This window comes from Hippopotamus amphibius, chromosome 13 (assembly GCF_030028045.1).
Source record: "Hippopotamus amphibius kiboko isolate mHipAmp2 chromosome 13, mHipAmp2.hap2, whole genome shotgun sequence".
NCBI classification, from domain to species: Eukaryota; Metazoa; Chordata; class Mammalia; order Artiodactyla; family Hippopotamidae; genus Hippopotamus; species Hippopotamus amphibius.
Genome location: NC_080198.1, coordinates 23,150,576 through 23,173,374, shown reverse-complemented (window position 1 = coordinate 23,173,374; position 22,799 = coordinate 23,150,576). Strand labels below are relative to the sequence as shown.

Here is a 22,799-nt window from a genome sequence, read left to right as displayed (position 1 = left end):
GTGGCTACACCATTTTACGTTCCCAGCAGTACAACTTGTGGGTTCCAGTTTCTCCATATCCTTGCACATACTTCTTCCCTCCCTTCCTCCCTCTTTCCTTTCCTTCCTTCCCTCTTTCCCTCTCTCTTTCATAGTAGTTTTATAATGAGTGATATCTCATTTTGTTTTTGATTAGCATTTCCTTAATAATTAGTAATGTTGAGCATCTTTTCATATGCTTGTTGGCCATTTCTATATCTTCTTTGGAGAAATGTATATTCAAATCCTTTGCCCATTTGAAAAATAGGATTTTTTATTATTGTTGAGTTGTAGAAGTTATTTAAGTATTCTGAATGTTAACCCTTTATCAGACTGATGATTTGCAAATATTTTCTCTCATTCCATAAGTTGCCTTTTCTATCTGTTGATTTTGTCCTTTGATGCAAAGTTTTAAATTTTAATGTAGTCATGTTTGTGTAGTTTTGCTTTTGTTGCCTGTGGATTGGTGTCATATTCAAGATATCATTGCCAAATGTAATATCATGAAAGTTTTCCCCTCTTTTCTTCTAAGCATTTTATGGTTTGGGGTCTTACATTTAAATCTTTGATTCATTTTGAGTTAATTTTTGTATATGGTGTAATGTAAGCGTCCTTGATTCCTTTGCATGTGAATATCCATTCTCCTAACACTAGCTGTTGAAGAAATTGTCCTTTGCCCATTGAATGGTCATAGCACTTTTGTCAAAGATCATTCAGACATATATGCAAGGATTTATTTCTGGGCTCTTCATTCTGTTGCATTTTCTATATGTATGTGTTGATGCCACTACCATACTGTTTTGCTTACATCTTTGTAGAAGTTTTAATACTCTCAAGGGTCCTGCCTCTGAGATCTAATCTTACTTGGGAATCAAATTGCTCATACTCATCTCCTTCCCTGTTTTAGATTTTGATACTCATGGCCATTTAGTGCTTTCTTTGGAAGGATGCTTTTGGAATTTTAGTATGGTTTATAAACCTGAAGACCAAGTCACTTTAAATTTTTTCTACTTTTAGATTAGTTTCTTTTATTAGGTATACATTTTGTTCTCTATGTACAGTGCATGTAAATGAATTATAGTTGTTAAGTTTAAAAATTAATATATATTTATTGTTAGAATTCTCTCCTGGTATGTCAAATGCTAGGAGACTACATTTGAATGGGTCTCACTTTTTAAAAATTAAAAAAAAATTTTTTTTAATTTTTTTTTAAGAATGGTAGTCACATTGGGGCAAAATGTTTTTAGGTCTTCAGATTCATTTGTCCTTGGTTACCTCTGGGCTTGAATGGAAAAAGGTACAGAGTATTTAACAGGAGATTTGGCTTTGTTATCTTTGCAACACTAGAATGGAAACCTGAAATCAAGCACAGAAATTTGGACACTTTCTTGCAGCAAAAAGGAGACTCCTCTTTGGGTCACTTGTAGGAACCATTGTGTTCTTGGCAGCTTACAATCAAGTCTTATTTTTTAAAAAAATGTATTGGTATTCTAATTTGGTCTTTCCATTGAGACATAGATTCTAGAGCTAAATGACGCCTTAGAAATCATATCTTCATATTCCCACAGTTATATTATAAATCACCTTATTATTTATTAAAGGACTATAAGATTATAGGCATTTATTTTAAGATCACAGGATTATAAGCGCTGATTGACTTCAAGGGTGATTCTGGTCCAAACGCTTGGTAATAGGTAAAGCGTGCTCATAATATACCTTTGTACCCTCTTTATTTCATTAGTAATGCCCCACACTTCTTCCCTGTTTACCACCCAGCTTTCACTTTCTCTGCTTCACATGGAATCCTCACATGCACTCTGGTATAGAATTATTGCTATGTTTATTACTAGTGGAATCCATGTTGAATTTTAGCAGGTTTTTTCCCCTCTACATCCGCCTTTTTGCTGGTAGCTGAGTTTACTGCTGCTCACTTGTTAGTACCCTGGGTCTTAACAACCTTATTCAAACAAAACATCTTAAATGGAGGCATTAAAAAGGTCACAACAGTGAGCCATTTTGTAACTTTTGGTGCAATAAAATGGATATGTTGTGTTTTGGAATATAAGACCTCTGAGTGCAGCTATTCATTTCCTTCATCTATAAAACATTTTAGAATAACAGCTTACATCTGTTTGGGGTTTAAAATTCCACGTTTTGAAGAAACATCACTGTTTTGAAACTCCAGACCAGGCGTGGGGAGGGAACTTGCTTTTAGACCAGCCCATGTTCTGTAGAAGTTGGGAGAAGTATTTATTTTAGCCATGCAGCCATATTTGCTGGCAGTACTACTGTAACATGTGTGGAACACATTTTCATTATTTCTTCATATTGTAAATGACAAGACACTGAGTACGATTTTGACTTGAATGTTGAAACATTTTCACACGTCAGGAGTTTATCTTATGAGGGATATTTCACTGCCAGAAGCCAGAAATACATTTAATTATTCAGGCATTTACAGGACATTTAATTACCTGAGACTGTCAGTTAATCTTATTTTAGAGTGAAGTTGGGATTTACTTTCGGCCCACTTCTTAAGATAGATACCCGAAAGAATAGTTTTGGCCATTTCAAATGTGTGATTTTTAAAGTTCCTTAAATTGAAGGAACAATTTAATGAATAACTTTTAATAGAGGAAAATGGGCAGAATGTCCATCTACAGGATTTAAAATCTGGTATTATTTATCAAGTACCAAAAGAGTGCTAATAACACACGATGCAGTTTTATGGGTTACTTTGATCAAGAAGTGAAGAAGGCCAGCATGGGCCATGACAATGAGTTACAAGGCCTGTTTTCATCTTAGAAATGTGAAATGTTTACGTTCTTGTTAAAACGTGATGTATTTACATTTGGGAGGAGAAAGTACAAAGAAGAAAAAGTCATCTATAATCCCACTAACTGTTAGTCCTGTTTGGTATTTTTTACATATTATAAATTTTTGAAAGTGGTGGTCCAGGGGTTAGGACTCATCATTTCCACCATAGGGGGCCCAGCTTCAATCTCTGGTTGGGGAACTAAGATCCCATAAGTTTGTGGCACAACTGAAAAAAAAAAAAAAAAGAAAGAAAAAGAAAAAAGAAAACTATGGTCAGTCTTGGGTTTTGATAATTTAATTGAAAATACAGCACTTTGGTGTAAGGTTAGACAGTGTCAGCTGCTTTCATGTTTTGGTGACAAAAATCAACTAAATTTGTCTTCCGTCATGGAACTTTGATGTATAGGATGGGGTGCTGCTTATTTATGAAGACGACAAACTTCTCTGAGATTCTAGTTTGTCAACTTCAGCTAGTTTATTGGCATTGATTCCCCCCCCCCCCAACTGCCATTTCCTGCCTGAATGAAGGCAGATTTTCTTTCTGTGGCCACTGTCAAGCCCAGGGCCATCATTTCTTCCAGCAGAGTAAGAGATGCTAGACTCTTAATTTCTGATTAAATATAAATATTTTGGAAGTAATTTAGTGCTCTGAATTCATAGGAAGGTGAATACCCATTAATCCCTTCAACGCTGTGGTCTCGAGCACACACGCTCTCCGCAACCCCCCCCCCCCCCCACACACACACACTTGGCATTATTGTTATTGGTCAAAGTCCACATGTACTTTTCAGTTACAACTGAAGTGGATACAGAGCAACCATACGGGGGCTGCAGCCTGGAGGAGCCGCATCTTCCCTTCCATAGGCCCAGTGGACAGTGTGTGGCTGTTACCTAGGCCTCGTGGGTGGGTCCCCTGGAATTCAGGTATTTTTATTTTAGGAAATGTGGAGGTGGGGTTCTATTTTCGAATTTTAGAAAGTTAAAAGCAGATAGATTATACTGGGGGTGAATTTATATGCAGATAAATCCAGTTAGATGTCTTTTTAGGTAGAGTAGTAGTCAGGCAGGGCTCTGTAGTCAGATTGCCTGGGCTTCTTACTTCCTGTGTTCCTTTAGGCAAGTTACACAGCGTCTCTGAACCTCCACTTGCTCATCTGCAAAATGGGGATGGTAATAGTACCTGTCTCGCAGGGTTGTTGTGAGGATTCAGTGATATAAAAACTATGAAGTGCTGATTGGCACAGTGCCTGGCATGTGAAAAGCGCTTGGTAACAGTTGTAGCTTATTGCTGTGCGGCTAATTGTCAGTCCTTACTCTACGTGTGCCGGTTGTCCTCACTGCTAGAGAGGACACATCTCCCTGACCAAGTTTGAGACTAAATCAGCCTCTCAGGCCTACCTCTGCTCCTGTCTGTTTGGAGCCCTCGCTCCTCCGGTTTGAGAAACCATGTTCCTTCCTTCCCGCGCCCGTGCTCTGTCCCCGGGTCCTGCTTCTCAGGCTCCTCCTGAAAGCAGCTCTGGCTGCTTCCTCTCCTCCCTCTCTCCCCTCTCTTCCCATCCACCTGCCTTGCCCCCTCCGTCCTTCCTCACTTCTCGCCCTCCCTCTCCCCTCCTCCCCTTCTCCTCTCTCCTCTTTCTTCTTTCCTTCCCTTTCCCTCTTTTTCTCCACCCCCTCTTCCTCTCCTTCCCTCCTTCCTCCTGGCTCCCCCTCCCCGACTCTCTGTCCCCCTCCTTGTTTTTCTTTTCACCCCTGACACATGGCCTGCTGTGGAGTAGACAGCTCAAACTCTTAAACAGAAAAATGTCACATCTTTAAAGTTTTTATTACTTGTGATGGAAAGTATTTATTTTCTCATTTCTTTCAGTAGCCAGACTCTCTTCATATTATGATTCTCCTTCAGTTTCAAGAGGGCATCACAGCATTGTTTTATGTCCCTTGGGCTCAAAAAGTTAGTAGATTTTACAGGCAGTTACCGTTTAACTCTTTTTCTAAAAACTATGCATTCTGTACTTACAAATTTGTTTAGTGGTAGCTTTATTATGTACGTAAAGTTAAAATGGAATAATGTTTCTAAATAATAATTGTAGGTTCATATAGTCATGCTAAGCAAACTGATCTTTCCGGCCTAATTTGTTTGATTTTTTTCTTTTCAGATTCCTTTCTCATTGGTTCAGTTTCCCTTGTGGGAGTCCTTAAAAGTAAGTTTTCCAATCTTCATATAAAATTTCTCTCTAATTATCTTATGATAATTAATACCTACTAGTTTCAGTGTGGAATAGTAGAATATAATATTGAATAGTGGTTTAAAAACTCCAAATTACTAAGAGTTGGAAGTATCTTGTGAGTGGGATTTACGTGCCAGTTCGGTCTTTTAAACTTGTTTAGGTGTCTGTGGTACTGGGAAATAAGCATAGCGGATGTAACTGAAATCCTGAGGTGTTTAGGGAGAACTTTACTTTCCTCTATATTGTGACTCTTTTTTCACCCAGTCAAATTTTATTTCATTTCGGGGGGTGTGTGTGTGGAGGTTAAGACGTAACGGTGAGGATAAAAGCAAAGGAAGGAAAGCAAGGCTCTGAGTATTTGTAGGCCTAGAAGGCCAAGACCTCTCCCCACATCTGATGGTGGGCAGGAGAGGGGAACAGCAGGAGGCCCGGTTTCCGATGGTCCCTTCCATCTTTCCTGCTCAGCAGGCCTAGGAACCCTCAGTGAGAAGAGGAGGAGCTGAGTGTGGGGAGCTGTGAGTTAGCCTTGGGGAAGGTCACTCATGTGTTTCAAAACAAACAAATAAAAATTTGGAAGCTTTTGTTTGGAACATGCAGAGACTTTGTTTTTCATCTCCTGGTGCAATGATTTGAAAATTGTGGGTCATGGTTTGAATTGTGTAGGTGTTTGCCAGCGTTTTAAAAACAATGGTAAAAAGGAAAATAATAGCATCTTATGAGGTAAAGTCAAGTCTTAGTTTGTCTGACTTCAGTGTTGCGTGCACATATACACGTGCATCTCTGTCCCGGCTTGCAGTGTGAAATGAATTTCTCACTGTGGATAATGATCAAAAGAATTCGAAAGCCCTTATTCAAATGAAAATAGTTTATAAACTATAAAATGGCAAAGTACCTAGTAGGCATTTGATGATACAAAAAAATAAAGGGAGTACTTTCATAACTGGACAGCATTAGTAGTCATGGAGTGCTCAATGAAAATGTCTTTGGAAGAATAAGAGTTATTTGGACTCGGAAATGTTCTGTTAAAGTTATATACTAAGGATAATAAAATGAAACAAAACCTTACTCATAAAAAATGAAATCAGCACTATTAAATATTGAGAAATACTTCTTATAAGTGATCTGACTTTAAGGCAGAGTACAGTTCCTTTAATGCAGGTTTTGGGATCTTTCATGGCTGTTTTGTTTGTTTTTGTTTTTACTGTTTTCCGTGCGGCGCATGGTGAAGATGGATTTCTCCGGCAGGGTTTTGGGCGTGATGTAACAGCTATCTAATGAGAAGGTCACATTCCATAAGCATAACAGCTCTCTTTTTTTGTGTGTGACAAAAGAACAATGAAGCAACAGCTGTCCAGCAAACAAGACTCACTTTATTAGAGTCTCAATAACCAGCATTCACGTGGTTTCTGCACTCTCTCAAACATACTTAGGCCTGGTCTCTGCACAGGAATGTTTTGAGGCCCAAAGAGGGAAAAAGCATGGGATTTATTTCTTTGCAGTGTTCAGGACATTTGCAGTATGCTAGCTAGTTAAGAAATGTCTAGAATTTTTCAGAGTAATCATAGATAACAATGTTGAGCTTTAATATTTTTATTTGAGCCAGTGCTAATTAAGATGCTACAGTTGTTTTTTCCCCTTAAGTCGGATTTATTGAGGAATAATCTTCATACAGGAAAAGTCCTCCTTACAAATGTACGTTTTTACAGGTTTTGACAAATATCACTATCACCCTAAACAGAAGAGAATATCATCACCCTTTTCCAGAATATCATATAAACAGAATCACACACTATGTAGAATTTTGTGCCTGGCTTCTTTCATTTAATATGAAAGAAGAGATTCATTCCTGTTTTATCCCGTACCAGTAGTTTGCTCCTTTTGGTGCTGAGTACTATTTCATTGTGTACACGTACTGTGATTTGTTTAGCCCGCTGCTAGTTGATGCATCTTTGAGTTGTACCTTTGAGTTGTTTTCAGTTTTTTCTCCTTTTCTTTTCTTTCTTTCTTTCTTTCTTTCTTTCTTTCTTTTTCTTTCTTTCTTTCTTTCTTTCTTTCTTTCTTTCTTTCTTTCTTTCTTTCTCTCTCTCTCTCTCTCTCTCTCTCTCTCTCTCTCTTTCTTTCTTTCTCTTTCTCTCTTTCTCTCTCTCTCTCTCTCTTTCTCTCTCTCTTTCTCTCTCTCTTTCTCTGTCTCTCTCTCCTTCCTTCCTTCCTTCCTTCTATTGGCTGTGTTGGGTCTTTTTTTTTTTTTTTTTTCTGTGCGCGGGCTTTCTTTTAGTTGCGGTGAGCGGGGGCTACTCTTCGTTGTGGTGGGCGGGCTCCTCATTGCCGTGGCTTCTCTTTTTGCAGAGCATGGGCTCTAGGCACATGGGCTTCAGTAGTTGCAGTACATGGGCTCAATAGTTGTGGCTCACGGGCTCTAAAGCTCAGGCTCAATAGTTGTGGTGCACGGGTTTAGTTGCTCCGCGGCATGTGGGATCTTCGTGGAGCAGGGATTGAACCCATGTTCCCTGCATTGGCAGGTGGATTCTCAACCACTGCACCACCTAGGAAACCTGTTTTCAGTTTTTGATGGTTATGGATGAAGCTACTATAAATATTTGCATATGAGTATTTGTGTGGATATATGTTTTTGTTTCTCTTGGGTAAGTACCTAGGAGTAGGATTGCTGGGTCATAGGGAAAATATAAGTTTAATTTAGAAGAAACTGTTGCAGTGTTTTCCAAAGTGGCCATCCCATTTTCCAACAGCGTATAAGAGGTGCAGTTTCTCTGCATCCCTGTCATTGTTTGTTATTATTAGATTAAAGTTTAGCCATTCTGATAGTTGTGTACTTGTATATCATTGTGCTTTTAATTTTCAGTTCTCTCAGGGCTAAATAATGTTGAGCATCTTTTCGTATAATAGTTTTTTTTGTTTGTTTTTTTTAAACATCCAAATGTGAAATCACAGTGCTTTGTAAAAGCAGACAATTTTGGGCATGTCTTTTATTTTTTTGTTTATGATTTTTATCCATTTAAATTTGCTTCTGAAACCACAGAGACACAGTATTACATAGAAGGCTTTCTCTATTATGTTTACGTGGAAATACTGCTTAGAAAAATTTTTCTCAGCAAGAACTTTGACAGATTGCCTGCACATTTTGCTGTAAGGAGTGGGAATCTGGAGGTAGGGGGTGACCACTGTCATCTTAAACTTATTCTGCCTAAAATCGACGGTAGCACCTTCTAAAATCACTTCCTCCTGCCGTCTCCCTGATTTCTGTTAATCATACTATCTTCGCCTGACCCCCTGGTCTCAAGTCCTAAATTAAATCTGATTCTCTGTCTCTCCATCACTCACCAAGTTGTGTTGACTCTTACTTTTTGGAACCCATGGCCTCCTTTTTTATCAGATTCTTACTAACTTATGCCTGAACTAAGTTAACACTCACCCATTCTACACATTGAATTTGTGTGACCTTCCTTAAACATCACTTTGATGTTCCCAGAAATGTATAACTTTCTAAAACTCTAAAGCACGACATTGTTGGCACTCAAGAATGTCCATGCCGTATCCTTAACTGGTTTTTCCAGCTCTCTTCCCCTTATACTTTTTTTCCTTTCACTTTCCCTGCCTTCCCTCCTTTCCTTCCAACCAGAATAGGCTCCTCACTGCCGCTTTTCTTTGGCTTCTTTCACGGATCAAGTGCTATGCATCTTTTAAAGCCAGCTTAGTTTTTTCCTTCCCTTGAAGTCTTCCAATCCAGACTCTGAAGATTTACCTCTATAACTGACATGTGTTTGTATCGCAAATTGGTAGTTATCCGTGCACTGTATTGAGTTTAAAACATCTTAGAACCGAGGCTAAGCGCATTCTAATAAGGCCTCAACCCCTTCCATTTATGGAAAAGTGACAGATGCCGTTAGTATACATGTATTGCCTTCCTGCTGTGAGCTAGACACTATTCCGTTTCACAGCAATTTAAAGATGAATAAGATGTGGCTGATGCCCTCGAAGAGCTTTTAGTCTATCAGAGAAGCACATACCCACAGATAACTCCAAGGTAGTGTGTCTGTAATTGAAGACCACCCGGGGCACTGTGGGAGCCAGCCCTGCGACTCCTCAGATCATGTCGCTCCACTACCTCATTTCTTATTTTTTTTTTTTCAGTAGTACATCTGCTTACAAAAAAGATTTAGATGAAAGAAGACTGAACACCATCAAGAGGAGGGGAAGTGAAAGGGGTGTAGATCATCATATCCAGAACCTCCAATAACATCATTTTCCTTTAAGATTTATGTTGAGTTTGGAACTTTCTAGCAGCCCAACAAGAAGATAAACATATTAGATTACATGGTTCTCTTACCCAACAAATAAACAAAGCTTTTTATTTCATCTTGTCCCTTAGCTTTGAATACCGTGTGTGTATGGATAACTTGCACGTTTAAAGCTCTGTCGTGGACCATCTGCTCTCAGTTACAGCCTCACATGACCAACTTCCTAGGTGACATCCTTACTCAGGATGTCTTGGGGAAGCAGTTCAGAACAGAATGCTTGGTTTTTATTCCCCTTCTCCCCAACCTCTTCCTTCCCAGGTGTCCCCTTCTTAGTAAATAGAACATATGTCTGTTGCTTGCTAAAGCAGAAACTTAAGAATGACTCCACGGTTCTTTCTTTCTCCCCTCATCATCCAGCCCAGCAACAAGTGCATCGTTCTGATCCAAGCCTCTAACTCACCTCTTGAGTTGCTACATTGGCCTCTCCAGTGGTCTCCCTGATTCCATTCTTGCTCCTCTAAAATATCTTCTCTTCACAATAGCCAGAGTGATCTTTTGAAGAAATACATTGCATCATACCACTCTTTGCTAAAAGCCTTCAGTGACATCTCTTTGAAAGAAGAGTGAGATCCAGAGTTTAAACTGCGGTTGACAGGGTCCCATCCGGTGCCCTCCTACCTCACCAATCTTATCCCACAGCACCCGCCCACTACACTCCAGCCTCCCTGTGTCCACGTCCTGCTGGCAGCCCTGCTGGCCTCCCTCTGTTCTGTTTGGACTTGCCAGGCTGCTCCTTAACTGAGGGCCTGTACGTTTGTTGTGCCCTCTGCCAGAAATATTCTTTATTCATTCATTCTACACATTGTTACTGAGTGCCTACTGTGTGCTAGTTTAGGTATGCACTTATTGTCGCCCAAATGGTTCTAAAAAACACATTGTATGTTGAGCAGATATCATATGCCAGGCACTGTGCTACGCAGTCTGTTACATGTTCCTTAGCATCAGGGAGACAGGCCCTGTTGTCAAAGCCACTAAAGCAGGGAAACCAGGTCTCAGGGAGAGTAGAGTGTCTTTCATCTACTAAACCAAATCCTCTGTTTTCTGTCCAGCAGCCTTTTACTGTGTTAACGTTGTTTTTATTATTATGATTATGATTGTTGATAATCATAATACCTAGCATTTCTCAAAGTTACAGGGTGCCCGGCACTGTGATAACCACTTTTCATACATTATCTCCTGTTAATCTTCATGGCCATTCTGTGAGGTGGGTGCTCTTCCTGTCTTCATCTTGCAGATGTGGAAATTGAAGAAGAGTCTGAGAGCCTTGCCCAAGGCCTCAGGAATACTCAGTGTTGAGGGGTACATCCAGGATTTGAACCCAGACAGTTTGACTCTAGAGTTGATGTTCTTAATCATTTTACATATAACTCTGCACACAGCGCACGATGTCTTTAATAATGTTGTTGGTGTTTCATATGTTCAAAAGTTGGTAAAAAGTTGGGGTCATTGTATTATATCAAATCAGCTTATTTCAGGCATTTCTGCAAATTGTGTTCATTCTTTAACTTAATGACATAAAACTTAAAAGCCCTGGCTACCATGTATCTTAGACCAGCTCCCCAACCACATCCCTTGTTCTTCTGTACTTGGGCAAGGGTTAAACAGTGTTCGCTTCAGGAAGGAGTCAGCTCCCAGAGACCGACATGGGGGAGCACAGATAGTTTATGGGGATGAGTGGAGCCAGACCACATTCTTCCACATTTTAATTCCTTGTAGGACTTTGCTTTTTGGAGGAAGAAACTTTGTCTTCTGATTGTTTATGTTTATGTTGATATTCTTTATATTTCTGTCTTTTACACAGCAGGTGTTTATAACTATTTACTAATTGTTTGGAGGTTAGCATTCTTTCTTCTTCAAGGTCAGTGCAAAGTTGGGTAGCTGTATACATTAACTGTTTTATTTATAATTAGTTTCTTTTAGAAGTATGACCACAGCTATAACATACAGATGTACTCTTTACTGAGCCTTAGGGAAACAATACACATATTTTGAAAGGATATGATAAAATTTCCTGTAAGAATGTCAAATTTGGTGTAGTGTCTGAATATGTGTATAGCACAGTGTAGAGGATCTTAAGAATGCTGTCAAGTCTAAGTAGTTTTGCTTCTGGCCACAAGGTGTTACAAAGTTGCAAAGCAGTAACTAGAAGAATTGGAAGCTTTAACATCAGAAGCAACTTTTGAAGCAAAATGAAAACATAATCAGTTTGTTATGTAAGATTTTCACATTATGCTAATGATTTTCGAAGATGAAATCTTAGCTCTGTAATAGAAATCAGCGGCCAGTGGACTGTCATTTCAGTTATAGTACAACGTATAAAGTCAGTACATTTTATGTCTTTTAAACAGCCAGTACTTTATAAAAACTATATTTTTATTCAAATTGAAGGGTAAATAACTTGTTTATTCTTGTAGGTTCTTATCTTAATAATAAAGTGTCAATTATTGCCCCAGCCACAAGATTCTTCCGTACCTTTAGTATATGAACAAAATGATAGTAATTTAGAAGGTGCACCCCTGCACCGTCATGAGACTGGGACAGTCTGGTGTCTGCACAGACATATTTGAGCAGAGCATAGTTTCCTGTAAAAGCGTATTAAAGATGGAGAAGGGAATGGTAGCGAGTGAAAATGATCATGGATGATTTTTACTTCACTAAGCTTGTACCCTTAATTAAATATAGTATGTCAACATGGAAGAAAACACCTAAAATTAAGAGCAAAGTATTTTATGTCCAGATCACCAGCAAAGTCAGAGTCTGAGATGCTGATTAGGATTTTAGCAAAATCTCATTATAATGAAGCAGACATCTGCTAACAATTCAAAAAATATGAGAACTTTTGAATTTTTAAAGACCGAGAGTGAAAAAAATATGACGAAGAAAACCAAGCAGGGAAGGAGGGACGTATAGCACACGCCTGACAGGATGGATGCAAAGGGTGTCACTTCTGAGGCTCTGGATCCCTCTCCCATCTCCTCTTTTGGGAGGGTGTGCTCAGCTTCCTGGCGTCCTGCTGTAGTTACAGTTGTGAAGCCAAAGCAATACCAGCACCTAATATGTCCCTTGCAGGTTCGAGTTAAGATTTAACCTTGCCTCATGGGTCCCACAGCCTAGAGGGCAGTGGGTTAGGTTCCTTTGTCAAAAAACAATAAGAGGCACACCAGGATTCCTCCTTTGCCTTCTTCTTTTGGGTGTCTCTTTTCTGTTTATGCAAATTTGTGACTAAAATGAGATGAATATGATCAGTCAGATACAACATTCCTGTGATGAGTCATATTGACTTTTTCTTTGCTGAGACAAGGGTAAAGAAGAGAGGGGAGTTAACTACACTTTATTTCAGTCAGATTATCAAACAAGTATATTAAGAAGCACTTTTTAGAAAATTCCTATAACGATGCTCAGTTCCTTTGGAGGTGTAAAGCTCTGCTGGTATTTGGTTTCAAGGGAGCCATCTATAGATTCACACGTAACCTCATTTAAAAAAAGGGGGAAAGAAGGAGTTAGCTTTGTTTCTGTCTGTCCTTTAGACTTGCTTCCTGGGCGTTTGTGAGTCTTTCTGGTGTTTGTTTAGTGTGTTTGGTGTGAATATGTGATATGATACTGTTTGTGCTATTTTGCTGTGTCATCACTGGTTAATCCTAGCTCTCCTTCCAGCTGCACCTCAACCAAACCTTGGAACCATCTTAGCCCAGCTCACTAGAAAGCCTTGTCCAGTTAAGTAAATGTTCGTCCTTGAGGTGGAACCTCTTGGCCATTCCTGCTTTATATGGGTCTCTACTGAGCCACGAATGAAAATTTGGGATTGTGTTTGGCCAGTTCATGTTTTCCTCATTCTCTACACAAGGGTAAAATTATCCAACACTACTTACGTTATAGGTATTCATATAGGTTCCAAATATTTGCCTGCCTTCTTTGTATGATGAATTGCACAAGGCGCCTATGGGACTCCAGAGGTGAAGGCAGTGAGGTCCCTCTCCTGTAGAAGCAAGAGTCAGATGAGAGAGCTTTTGAAGGTTAATGAAAACAAGTGACTCCTTATTATTCATATTTTTTGGTACTTTCGAGGTTGGTGGCTTGTCAGTGTACCTGTTTCCGGATAAATGGAGCTTGTTAGTGTAAGTCTCCCAGTTCTTCCATTTGAACTATTTTTGATAAAAATCTTTTAAAAAGATTGTTCCATCCTTAACCATAGCAAGCCAAGAGTGTCTTTCCAGGCAGAAGTATTAAAAATAATCACACCTTTTCTTGTTGGCTTAAAAGCTACATCACGAGCATCACTTATAATCATTGGTTTTATGGTAACTACTTGTCAGTTTAGTTTTGTAACTTTTATTTTATATTGAAGTATAGTTGATTAACAATGATGTATTAGTTACAGGTGTGCAGCACAGTGATTCAGTTATACCCATACAAATATCCATTCTTTTTCAGAATCTTTTCCCATTTAAGTTATTACAGAATATTGAGCCGAGTTCTCTGCGCCATATACAGTAGGTCCTTGTTGGTTATCTATTTTAAATCTTGTTACTCAGTTTAGGTACTTTTTGTCCCTACCCAAAACTAATAAAAGCCATCAAACCACAGATCCAGAAAGCTCAAGACAGCCCTCCACTCAGAATAAATACCTCCCCAATAAAACCTAGCCACACAGATCCAGAAATACTACTTTGTAATTGTAAAACCTAAATATTACTCAGCAAACTCGGCATTTGAGCCCATCTTGCTTTTGCTCAAGAATAAGTGAAATTTCTTTCCTTATAGTTATCAGCATAATCAGTTGTTAAAATTTTCTTATAAATTTTTATTATCTTTACCACCCTGATTATCTAGAAGGTAAGTATCTAAATATCTCAACCAACCAAAATACAGTTTAACCAAAAACAAAGTACAAATCAACCACACTAAGTTGGTGCTATTTACACATCTCAGGATAGTTTCAATCCAGCTGTCATTATAACCAAGATTAGCCTTTCTACTGTAAATAGTTAGGGGTATCAAGTTTTATTGCAGTTCTGTTTAAGAGGAATCCATTTTAGCCCTTTAGCCACTTGCTTATATTGTGCCAGCCATGGTATGGCAGAAATGAAAGCTTAATTGTGGTTCCCAGTTATATCCATTATTCTTTTTACTTTAAAACTTTGCTTTGGAAATCTCTTTTTTAAAGTCATTTTTGTATGTGAGTACTCCACAGAGAGATCATTTTACTGAATAATAAAATTATAGGCAACTGTTGCTTTAACTGTTAAGTGTATGCGCCAGAGCTCTACAATAGCTTTGTGAAATTAATCGTCTGCTGTCTTTTTTTGTCTTTTTTTTTAATATTTATTTGTTTATTGGCTGCATTGGGTCTTCGTTGCTGCACATGGGGTTTCTCTAGTTGCAGCGAGCGGGGGCTACTCTTTATTGTCGTGCTCAGGCTGCTCATCGCAGTGGCTTCTGTCGTTGCAGAGCATGGGCTCTAGGCACGCGGGCTTCAGTAGTTGTGGCACATAGGCTCAATAGTTGTGGCTCGTGGGCTTTAGAGCACAGGCTCAGTAGTTGTGATGCATGGGGTTAGTTGCTCCGTGGCATGTGGGATCTTCCCAGTCCAGGGCTCAAACCCATGTCCCCTGCATTGGCAGGCGGATTCTTAACCCCTGTGCCACCGGGGAAGCCCCTCGTTTGCTGTCTTTAGTGTGTTATAAAATTCAGGTGCTAGAGGGACAGCCGTGAGACCTGCACAGAGGATTATCTCTTCTGTTGTCTTAAATGAATTATCATCACTAATTACCATGATATTCATGTGGAATTGGGTAGATGACTCAGCACACATAACTACTGTTGTACCATAAAGATCACGCGGTGAAGTTTCATAATCTTGCACGATTAGAAGCCACATAACTACTTCTGAATATGATAGCTGCAGAAGTCCCAAATTGAAGTTTCCCTGCACGAAGCTGAAACACTTATTTTCAGTTTGTTGTTCATTCATAAGACAACTGTACACATTTGGATGGGTCTTTTAAGGTGACAAAGCCTCCTCTTCATGCTGTACTTGAATAGAAGACACTTGGCCCAGGCTTGGGCGCCCAGCCGTTCCCTGGTATTGGGCCTTGTGTTTGCTCTCTCTCCTGTGAATGAAAGAAAGCTTTACGGGTGCTAACAGCTGTAACTGGCGGGGGTGTGTGTGTGGGAGCCTCAGAATCGCTTCATGCTGTTCTGGGCCTTGAGCTATGAGCGAGGAATCACTTGGGAAATTAGAACTACCACTAAGTATTCAGGATGCCTCATAATATCCTACTAGGTAACAGAAATATCATTAATTGGAGAAAAAAAAAAAACCCAACTAGGCCTGATGTTTAAAAATTGTACACCTTTAAACAATATGAATGGTCTGTATCTTAATAGTGTTGTACCTATTTTCATTTCCCATTTTGATAATTATACTTGGGTTATGTACAAGATGTCAGTAGTACGGGAGGCTGGGTGAAGGGTATATTGGACCTCTATTATTTTTGCAAATTTTCTGTCCGTCTAAAATTATTTCAAAATGAAATTTTCTAAATAAGATACTAGAAATCGTCTCCCATCATCCTATGTTAAGAAAACTGTACTCAAGAAAACCACAGAAGTGAAACTAAGAACATTTCTGACTGCCACTCCCATTATTTGAAATGTGTCATTTATATGAGATATAAACAAATGTGCTTGGATTCCTCTGAAAATCTCATTTTTTATTTAAAAGGAAAACAGAAATAGGACTTTGAATTGCGAGCAATAAGTAGACACCAACCAAGTAAAGTTTGGCCGCCTGCTTTTTTTTCAGTCTTACTTGTTTAGGTTCCCAACCTCTGTCTCATCCGTTGAGATCCAACACTGTGGTTCTTCCCATTTGGGCCCCCTTTCTGCTCTACCCCTGCGGGCATTTACTTGCTTTTACAGGAATAATCATTAGCCTCTGTGGCAATGGAAAGATTTACTTGGGTTGAGAAATTGTGGCAATTTAAAAATTTTTGGTGTTGAGACAGGGCCTTAAGAAAAAAAAAACCCCTTCCAAACCCACATGATTTAAATAAATTTTATTGACATCAAAATATTTTCATTAATAACTTGTATACTATATTGTAGTTTCCCTAGAAGCTGAGCTGCCTACTGAGGAAGCTTATAAATGTTGCTTGTATACTAGTCTGTCTACAAGACACATGGCTGTGAGGGGACTGTAAAACCAGCTTTAACGTCCCCACTTTCGACCTGCGTGACGTCAGGCAAGTTGCTTGACATCTCTTAGTACCACCCTACACCTGTATTCATGAATAATAATACACGCCTTTCAAAATTAAATGAGAAATATGAGATCTTTTGCATAGTTTCTGGAGCGTGCTAGGTACTCAGCAAGTAGTAGGTAATGTTGTCAACAGCAGTCATTCATAGTGTTGCCTACGCTACATTTTTATTCCATTTTCGAATCTACTCTTAAATTATTTAAAGCTCGTAAACAATATTACATATCCTGTGTGTAATCTTTCCTGTCTTTCCAGCTGGTTTTTTGTTGGTCACAGTCCTCCAGTTCCTCCATATATGTGAACAATATGTAATTTCAAAATATTTTCATAATTCATATACAGTACTTAAAAAAATTTTATTTTATTTTTGGCTGCTTTGGGTCTTTGTTGCTGCACATGGGCTTTCTCTAGTTGTGGTGATCGGGGCTGCTCTTCTTCATTGCAGTGCACGGGTTTTCTCAGTGCGAAGGTTTCTCTTGCAGAGCACGGGCTCTAGGTGCGGGCTTTAGTAGTTGCAGCGTGTGGGCTCAGTAGTTGTGGCTCATGGGCTTAGTTGCTCTGTGGCATGTGGGACCTTCCTGGAGCAGGGATCGAACCCATGTCCCCTGCATTAGCAGGCGGATTCTTAACCACTGCACCACCAGGGAGGCCCCCATATACAGTACTTTTTATCAGCCAGGTTCTTGTCATATTCTTGTTGCTTAATGAATTTAAAGTTGCCCCCAAGTGAGTCATTTGCAAATAACATTCATCTTTTTTAGCTTGGTCTCAGTATTCTTTTTCCAAAGTTTTATATCCAGACAATTCTTTATGTAAAAAAAGTTACAAACCCATATTATTTAAAGCAAGTTGTTTTGGACATTGACATATTTTGTTCATTCACTTAGATATTCTGATATCATTCTAGCAAAAGTTATCATCTGTATGTGGAAGTGAAGTGTCTTATAAATACCTTCTGTTTGCTGTCAAGACACCTGTAACCTATAGATCCAAGTACTTATATACTCTGTACTGACCTGTTTAAACTTTGGCAAGTTACTTAACTTCTCTGAGCCTCAGTTTCCCTCTCTGTAAAATGAGGATAAGACGGTACATACCTGAGAAGATTGTGGTTAGGGATTACATGAGTTAATGTATGTAAAGTGTTGGATGCCTGGAGCATAGTAAGTTCTAAGTAAGTGTTTATTATGGTTGCTGTTATAACCGTTACTTCTGTTACGCTCTGTGTCTGCCGTGGAAGTTTCTCATTGACTCTAAATCCTTTGGTTCTAGAGATTTTTGTGGTGGTGGTGGTTTAAGATATTAGTATCCTTTTCTAACACAAAATGATTTCTTTGCATGTTTTTGGGCGAAATTATTCTGGCCAGGTGGTAGTGGAAAGTTACGCTTATCTTTGGAGATTCTATATTTAAATTGTGTCTTCAGCCACCTGAGTCTGTTTTGATCCCCCCACCCCCCAGCCTGGCAACCAGTTTTTTTCCTCCCTAGATTACGGTAGGCACTTCTGTGAAGCCTTCTTTATCACTTGCCTTCTTTCTGTTATAACACTTTCCTGCCCTCACTCTACCCCCATCAGATATGAGACCTGGGGACTGCTGTTTTTTTTTTTTCTTCCCTTGGCCCTATACTGCCTTAATCCTAGTAGGTATTGAGTGAATGTTGAATTTGTGAATTACATAGTGCCTTTGATTTTTTCTTCTCCCGTATAACATGTAACGCACAAACTTATTCGTTCTTTATTACTGCTTATGAACTTAGCATTATTCATAGTATTTTAAGTCTGTTTGGAGTAAACTTCGGTTCTCTGGAACCTTTGAAGGTACCAGTGGAAACTGAAGATGGTCTTTATGGACTGAACGACTGAATGATTGTTTTGTATCCCTTTTCTAAAAAGTCAGCAAAAGAAATAATGGTGGTACAATTGGCACTAGCCTGACAAAATACACACGCTGTTCTGCTAATTTGCTTCTTATGCTGTCTCCAGTGCTTATAAGAGCTCTGGAGAAAATACTGTTTCCTACAAAAGCACACAGGTATATTTGCAAACATTAGAGCATTTACCAAAAAAGTACCAAACACTGTGCTTAATGGCACGACTATCTTTAGAAAGCTGTTTGTGATAAAACTTTGGTTTGGCTCGTCTGCTTCCACAAGTAAGGTCACAAAAACCTATTTGATAGCTGCACTCTTAGTCCAGTGGTTTTAATAAATAACACTCTCCAAGTAACTGTTCTCGGCAGTTAGGTGGAATGAAATGCTGGAGTCCTCAGACGCCACATGTTGATACGTGTCTGACTTAAGTTATTTACGTAGTTAGGTGTCTGACTTCAGAAAAGTGGTTAAAGTCGACAGACAGACGGCCGTGCATGCCTTGGTTTGCTTGTATGGCATCTTCTCCATTTCTGTGGCAACTTTCTCAACTTCCAGGTGTAGTTTCAGTTGGGAGGTATTGAGAGTAGGAAAGTAGTACTAAGTTTGCTATTCTGCTTTCAGCTGTGGTATATTTGGTCATCCGTAAAAAATGTGACGCCAGCATCAGCAGACCATTATACGGTTCTAACCATTGTAACGAATATATTCACGAGGCCTCATTTCTACTGTTCTTCGTCATTACTGCGGTTACCTGGCACTATGGTAGAGGTCCTTCCCAGTGCAGTAAGGCACGAAAAAGAAGTAAAAGGCAGTCATCCAAATTGGAAAGGACGAAGTAAAACTCTCTTTATTCACAGACGACATGGTCACTGACTTGGAAGATTTGATGGGATCTCCAAAGAAGCTACTAGACTTGATAAATTTAGCAAGGCTGCAGGATACAAGATCAGTATGCAAAAATCAGTTGTATTTCGACACGTGAAGCAATCAGAAACTGAAATTTAGAAAAAAACAAGCAACCAGCTTGATGCTTTGTGAAGACTGAAAGGGGTGGGATAGGGAGGTTGGGAGGGAGGGGTATGGGGATATATGTATACGTGTGGCTCTTTCGCTTTGTTGTACAGCAGAAACTGACACAATAGTGTAAAGCAATTATACTCCAATAAAGATTAAAAAAAGAAAAGAAAAAAAAAACAAGCAATACCATTTGCAGTAGCATCAAAACATTTGAAATACTTAGGGATAAACCTGACAATACAAGTGCAAGGCCTATATACTGAAGACTACAAGATTGTTGAGAGAAAATAACGGAGCCGCAAGTAAATGGAGAGATGCACCATGTTTATGGGTCAGAAAACTCAGTACTGTTAGCACCTCCATTCTCTCCAAAGTGATTGATAGATTCATTGCAATTCAAATCAAAATCTCAGCAGGCTGTTTTGTAGGAATTGATAAGCTGCTTCTAAAATTCATATGGAAGCACAAAGACTCTAGACTAGTCGGAACAACTTTGACAAGGAAGAAAGTTGGAAAATTTACACTACTTGATCTCAAGATTTATTGTAGAGCTGTAGTAGTCAAAAAAGTACTGAAATGGTATCCAGATAGATCTGTAGATTCGACCAAAATAGAGTTCAGAAATAAATCCACATATACAGGACAACTGATTTTTGACCAAAGTGAGAAGGCAGTTCATTGCAGAAAAGATAGTCTTTTCCAATTGCTAGGACAGTTCTATATCCATATATAAAGACAAAAGAACTTCAATCCAAACCTTGTAGCGTACATAAAAATCAACTTAAAATGGAAGATAGATCTCCATGTAAGACCTAAAGACATAAAATTTCTAGAAGAAAACAGGTGAAAAATCTTTGTGGTCTGAGTCAGATAAAGATTTCTTAGGACACCAAATGCAAGCTCTGTAAAAGGATGATTTGGACATCATCAAAGTTAAATAATTCTCTTCTTTGATAGACACTGTTAAGAGTATGAAGAGACAAGCCACAGAACAGGAGACAATAATTGCAGGTGACCTGTAGCTGGACTATATAGAGAACTGTCAAAACTCAATAATTACAAAAACAGACAACCCGATAAAGACGTGCAAAACTTTTGAACAGACACTTCATTAAAGAAAATAAATTATGGATGATAAAAAAGTACATGAAAAAGAGCTCAGCATCATTAGTCATTAGGGAAATACATATTAAAACCATGATGAAATACTACTACAAACCAGTTTTAAATGGTTAAATTTTAAAAATACTGACAATACCAGGTGTTGGAAAGGATGTAAAGAAACTGGAACTGGTCTGAGTGTAAAATGGTGCAGCCACTTTGTAAAACAATTTGGTAGATTCTTGAAAGGTATGTCTACATATACATGCCACTTGGTCCAGGTTTTTCACTCTTAGGTATTTCTCCAAGAGAAATGAAGGTATGTGTCCATATGAAGACATGAATGTAAGTTTTCATATCAGCTTTATTTGTAATAGCCAAAACCAGAAAAAATCCCAAATGTCTATCAGTAGGTAAGTACATAGACAAATAATGATACAATGGAATATTAGTTACCGATTAAAAAGGAATAACTATTGATATCCACCCTAACATGAATGAATCATACAAAAATTCTGAAGGGAGAATCTGGGTTAAAAAAATAATGTATAATTACATTTATATAAAATTCTAGAAAAGGCAAACGAATCTCGAGTGACAGATCAGATTGTTTAGGGGTTCGTAAGGAAGGGCTGGAAAGGGGGATGACAGAGGGACACAGAACTTTTTTGGGGTGATGGGTATGTTCATTATCTCAGTTGCAGGGATGATTTCATATGTAGGTGTATCAAAACTTACCAAATTACGTACTTTAAATATGTGTAGTTTATTGGATATCAGTTATACCTTAATAAAGCTAAAAACAAAAATAAAGAGTGCAGGCTCTGCTTTTAGAAAGCCTGGGTAAAAGGAGGCTAATAACAGGACCCGACTGCCAGGGTTGTTGTGAGGACTGTGGGTTTTGATATACGCTCAGAGATTAGGCGGGGCCTGACTCAGTGCTCTTCACCATTTGTTATGATGTTATTTTCTACTAAATCATAAACTCTCAGCAAGACACCATGTCATCATTTTGCCTCATTTGAAACTCTGCATGAGTATTTGTGTAATCCTCAACGTATTACATGAACAGTATAGAAAGAGTTTTGACAAACTTTACGTTGTTCAGTAATAGCATCAGCATCCTTCAAACATGTATAGCATGGATAAAGATTGAAGAAAGAGCTGTGGAACTTGGTATACACTGCTCTGGACTAATTTGTGAATAATGGTATTTGTATGCTTAGAATTCTGTGGGAAATATTTAAAATCTTACACTGTCCTAAAGATATATCTTTATTTTTACACATATATGTAAATGTGTTTATATGTGTGTGTCTATTACACATATTGCCTGAAAGTGGTTTCCTTTGGGTACTCTAATGTAGCTGTCACCCTTGTTTCTTTGACTTATTTTAGAATGCAGTTAAGTCCTTGGGAAAATCACTTATGTCAGCAGTGAGGAATGCCACCAAAATAGCTTCTCACTTAAGTTCCCATCCCCAGAGCTAACCCGCAGGAGGTTCCGATAAATTCGAATATTTAATAACTTGTATTTTTCTTTCTCCTTAAACGCAGGCCCTCTGGTCCTGGAGGCAGGATCATGTGGTGGATTCTTGGCAGTCAGCAGTCTGTGGAGCTTTTGCAGGTGCAAAGGATTATATTATACTGGGCAAGACCAAAGAGGGGGAGAAAAATGTGAAAATATTAACTATGCAAAAACAACATTCTTCAGAAATTCCAGATTGCTTAGAAGAAGAGTTCCACTAGTTGTTTGAGGGAGGGGACAACAAAAAACCTGCTAAAAAGGTGTCTGCCTGAAAGACAGCCAATTTGTTTTTGACAAATTTTTCTTTTCATTTCATTAAAGCCTTCACTCAGGCCCTTGGATTATCTCGAAGATGATTTAGCAAGGCCTCTGTGGGAAGAGACTGGCTGTGGGTGCAGCTGTCTGCCTTGAGCACTTCTTGGGGGGTTTAGGTGAATTCTGCAGAAGGCAGTGATTCACAGTGCGGGTGACGTGTTTGACAGCGCTGTAGATTAACTGGTGTCAGGAGAGCAGAGGCTGCTCCACAACTTACCGAAGGCTAAACTGCATGGTGTAGAAAACACGGAGATCTAAACATCTGGGCATTTTCTAGACATTAAACGAGGAGCAGAGTGACACTGTGCAATGTCATGCTATCCATCAC

The 22,799-nt window shown here is 38.9% G+C and overlaps 1 protein-coding gene across 2 annotated transcripts in view; it reads left to right on the top strand.

Annotated features, from left to right (window-relative positions):
* SLC25A26 (solute carrier family 25 member 26) overlaps nt 1-22,799 on the top strand; it is a 138,543-nt gene that overhangs the window by 104,619 nt on the left and 11,125 nt on the right. For both annotated transcript variants that reach the window (XM_057706067.1, XM_057706068.1), the window contains 2 exons: nt 4,989-5,033; nt 22,186-22,255. In XM_057706067.1, coding sequence (XP_057562050.1) covers nt 4,989-5,033; nt 22,186-22,255 — 115 coding nt within the window. The remainder of the gene's footprint in view (nt 1-4,988; nt 5,034-22,185; nt 22,256-22,799) is intronic.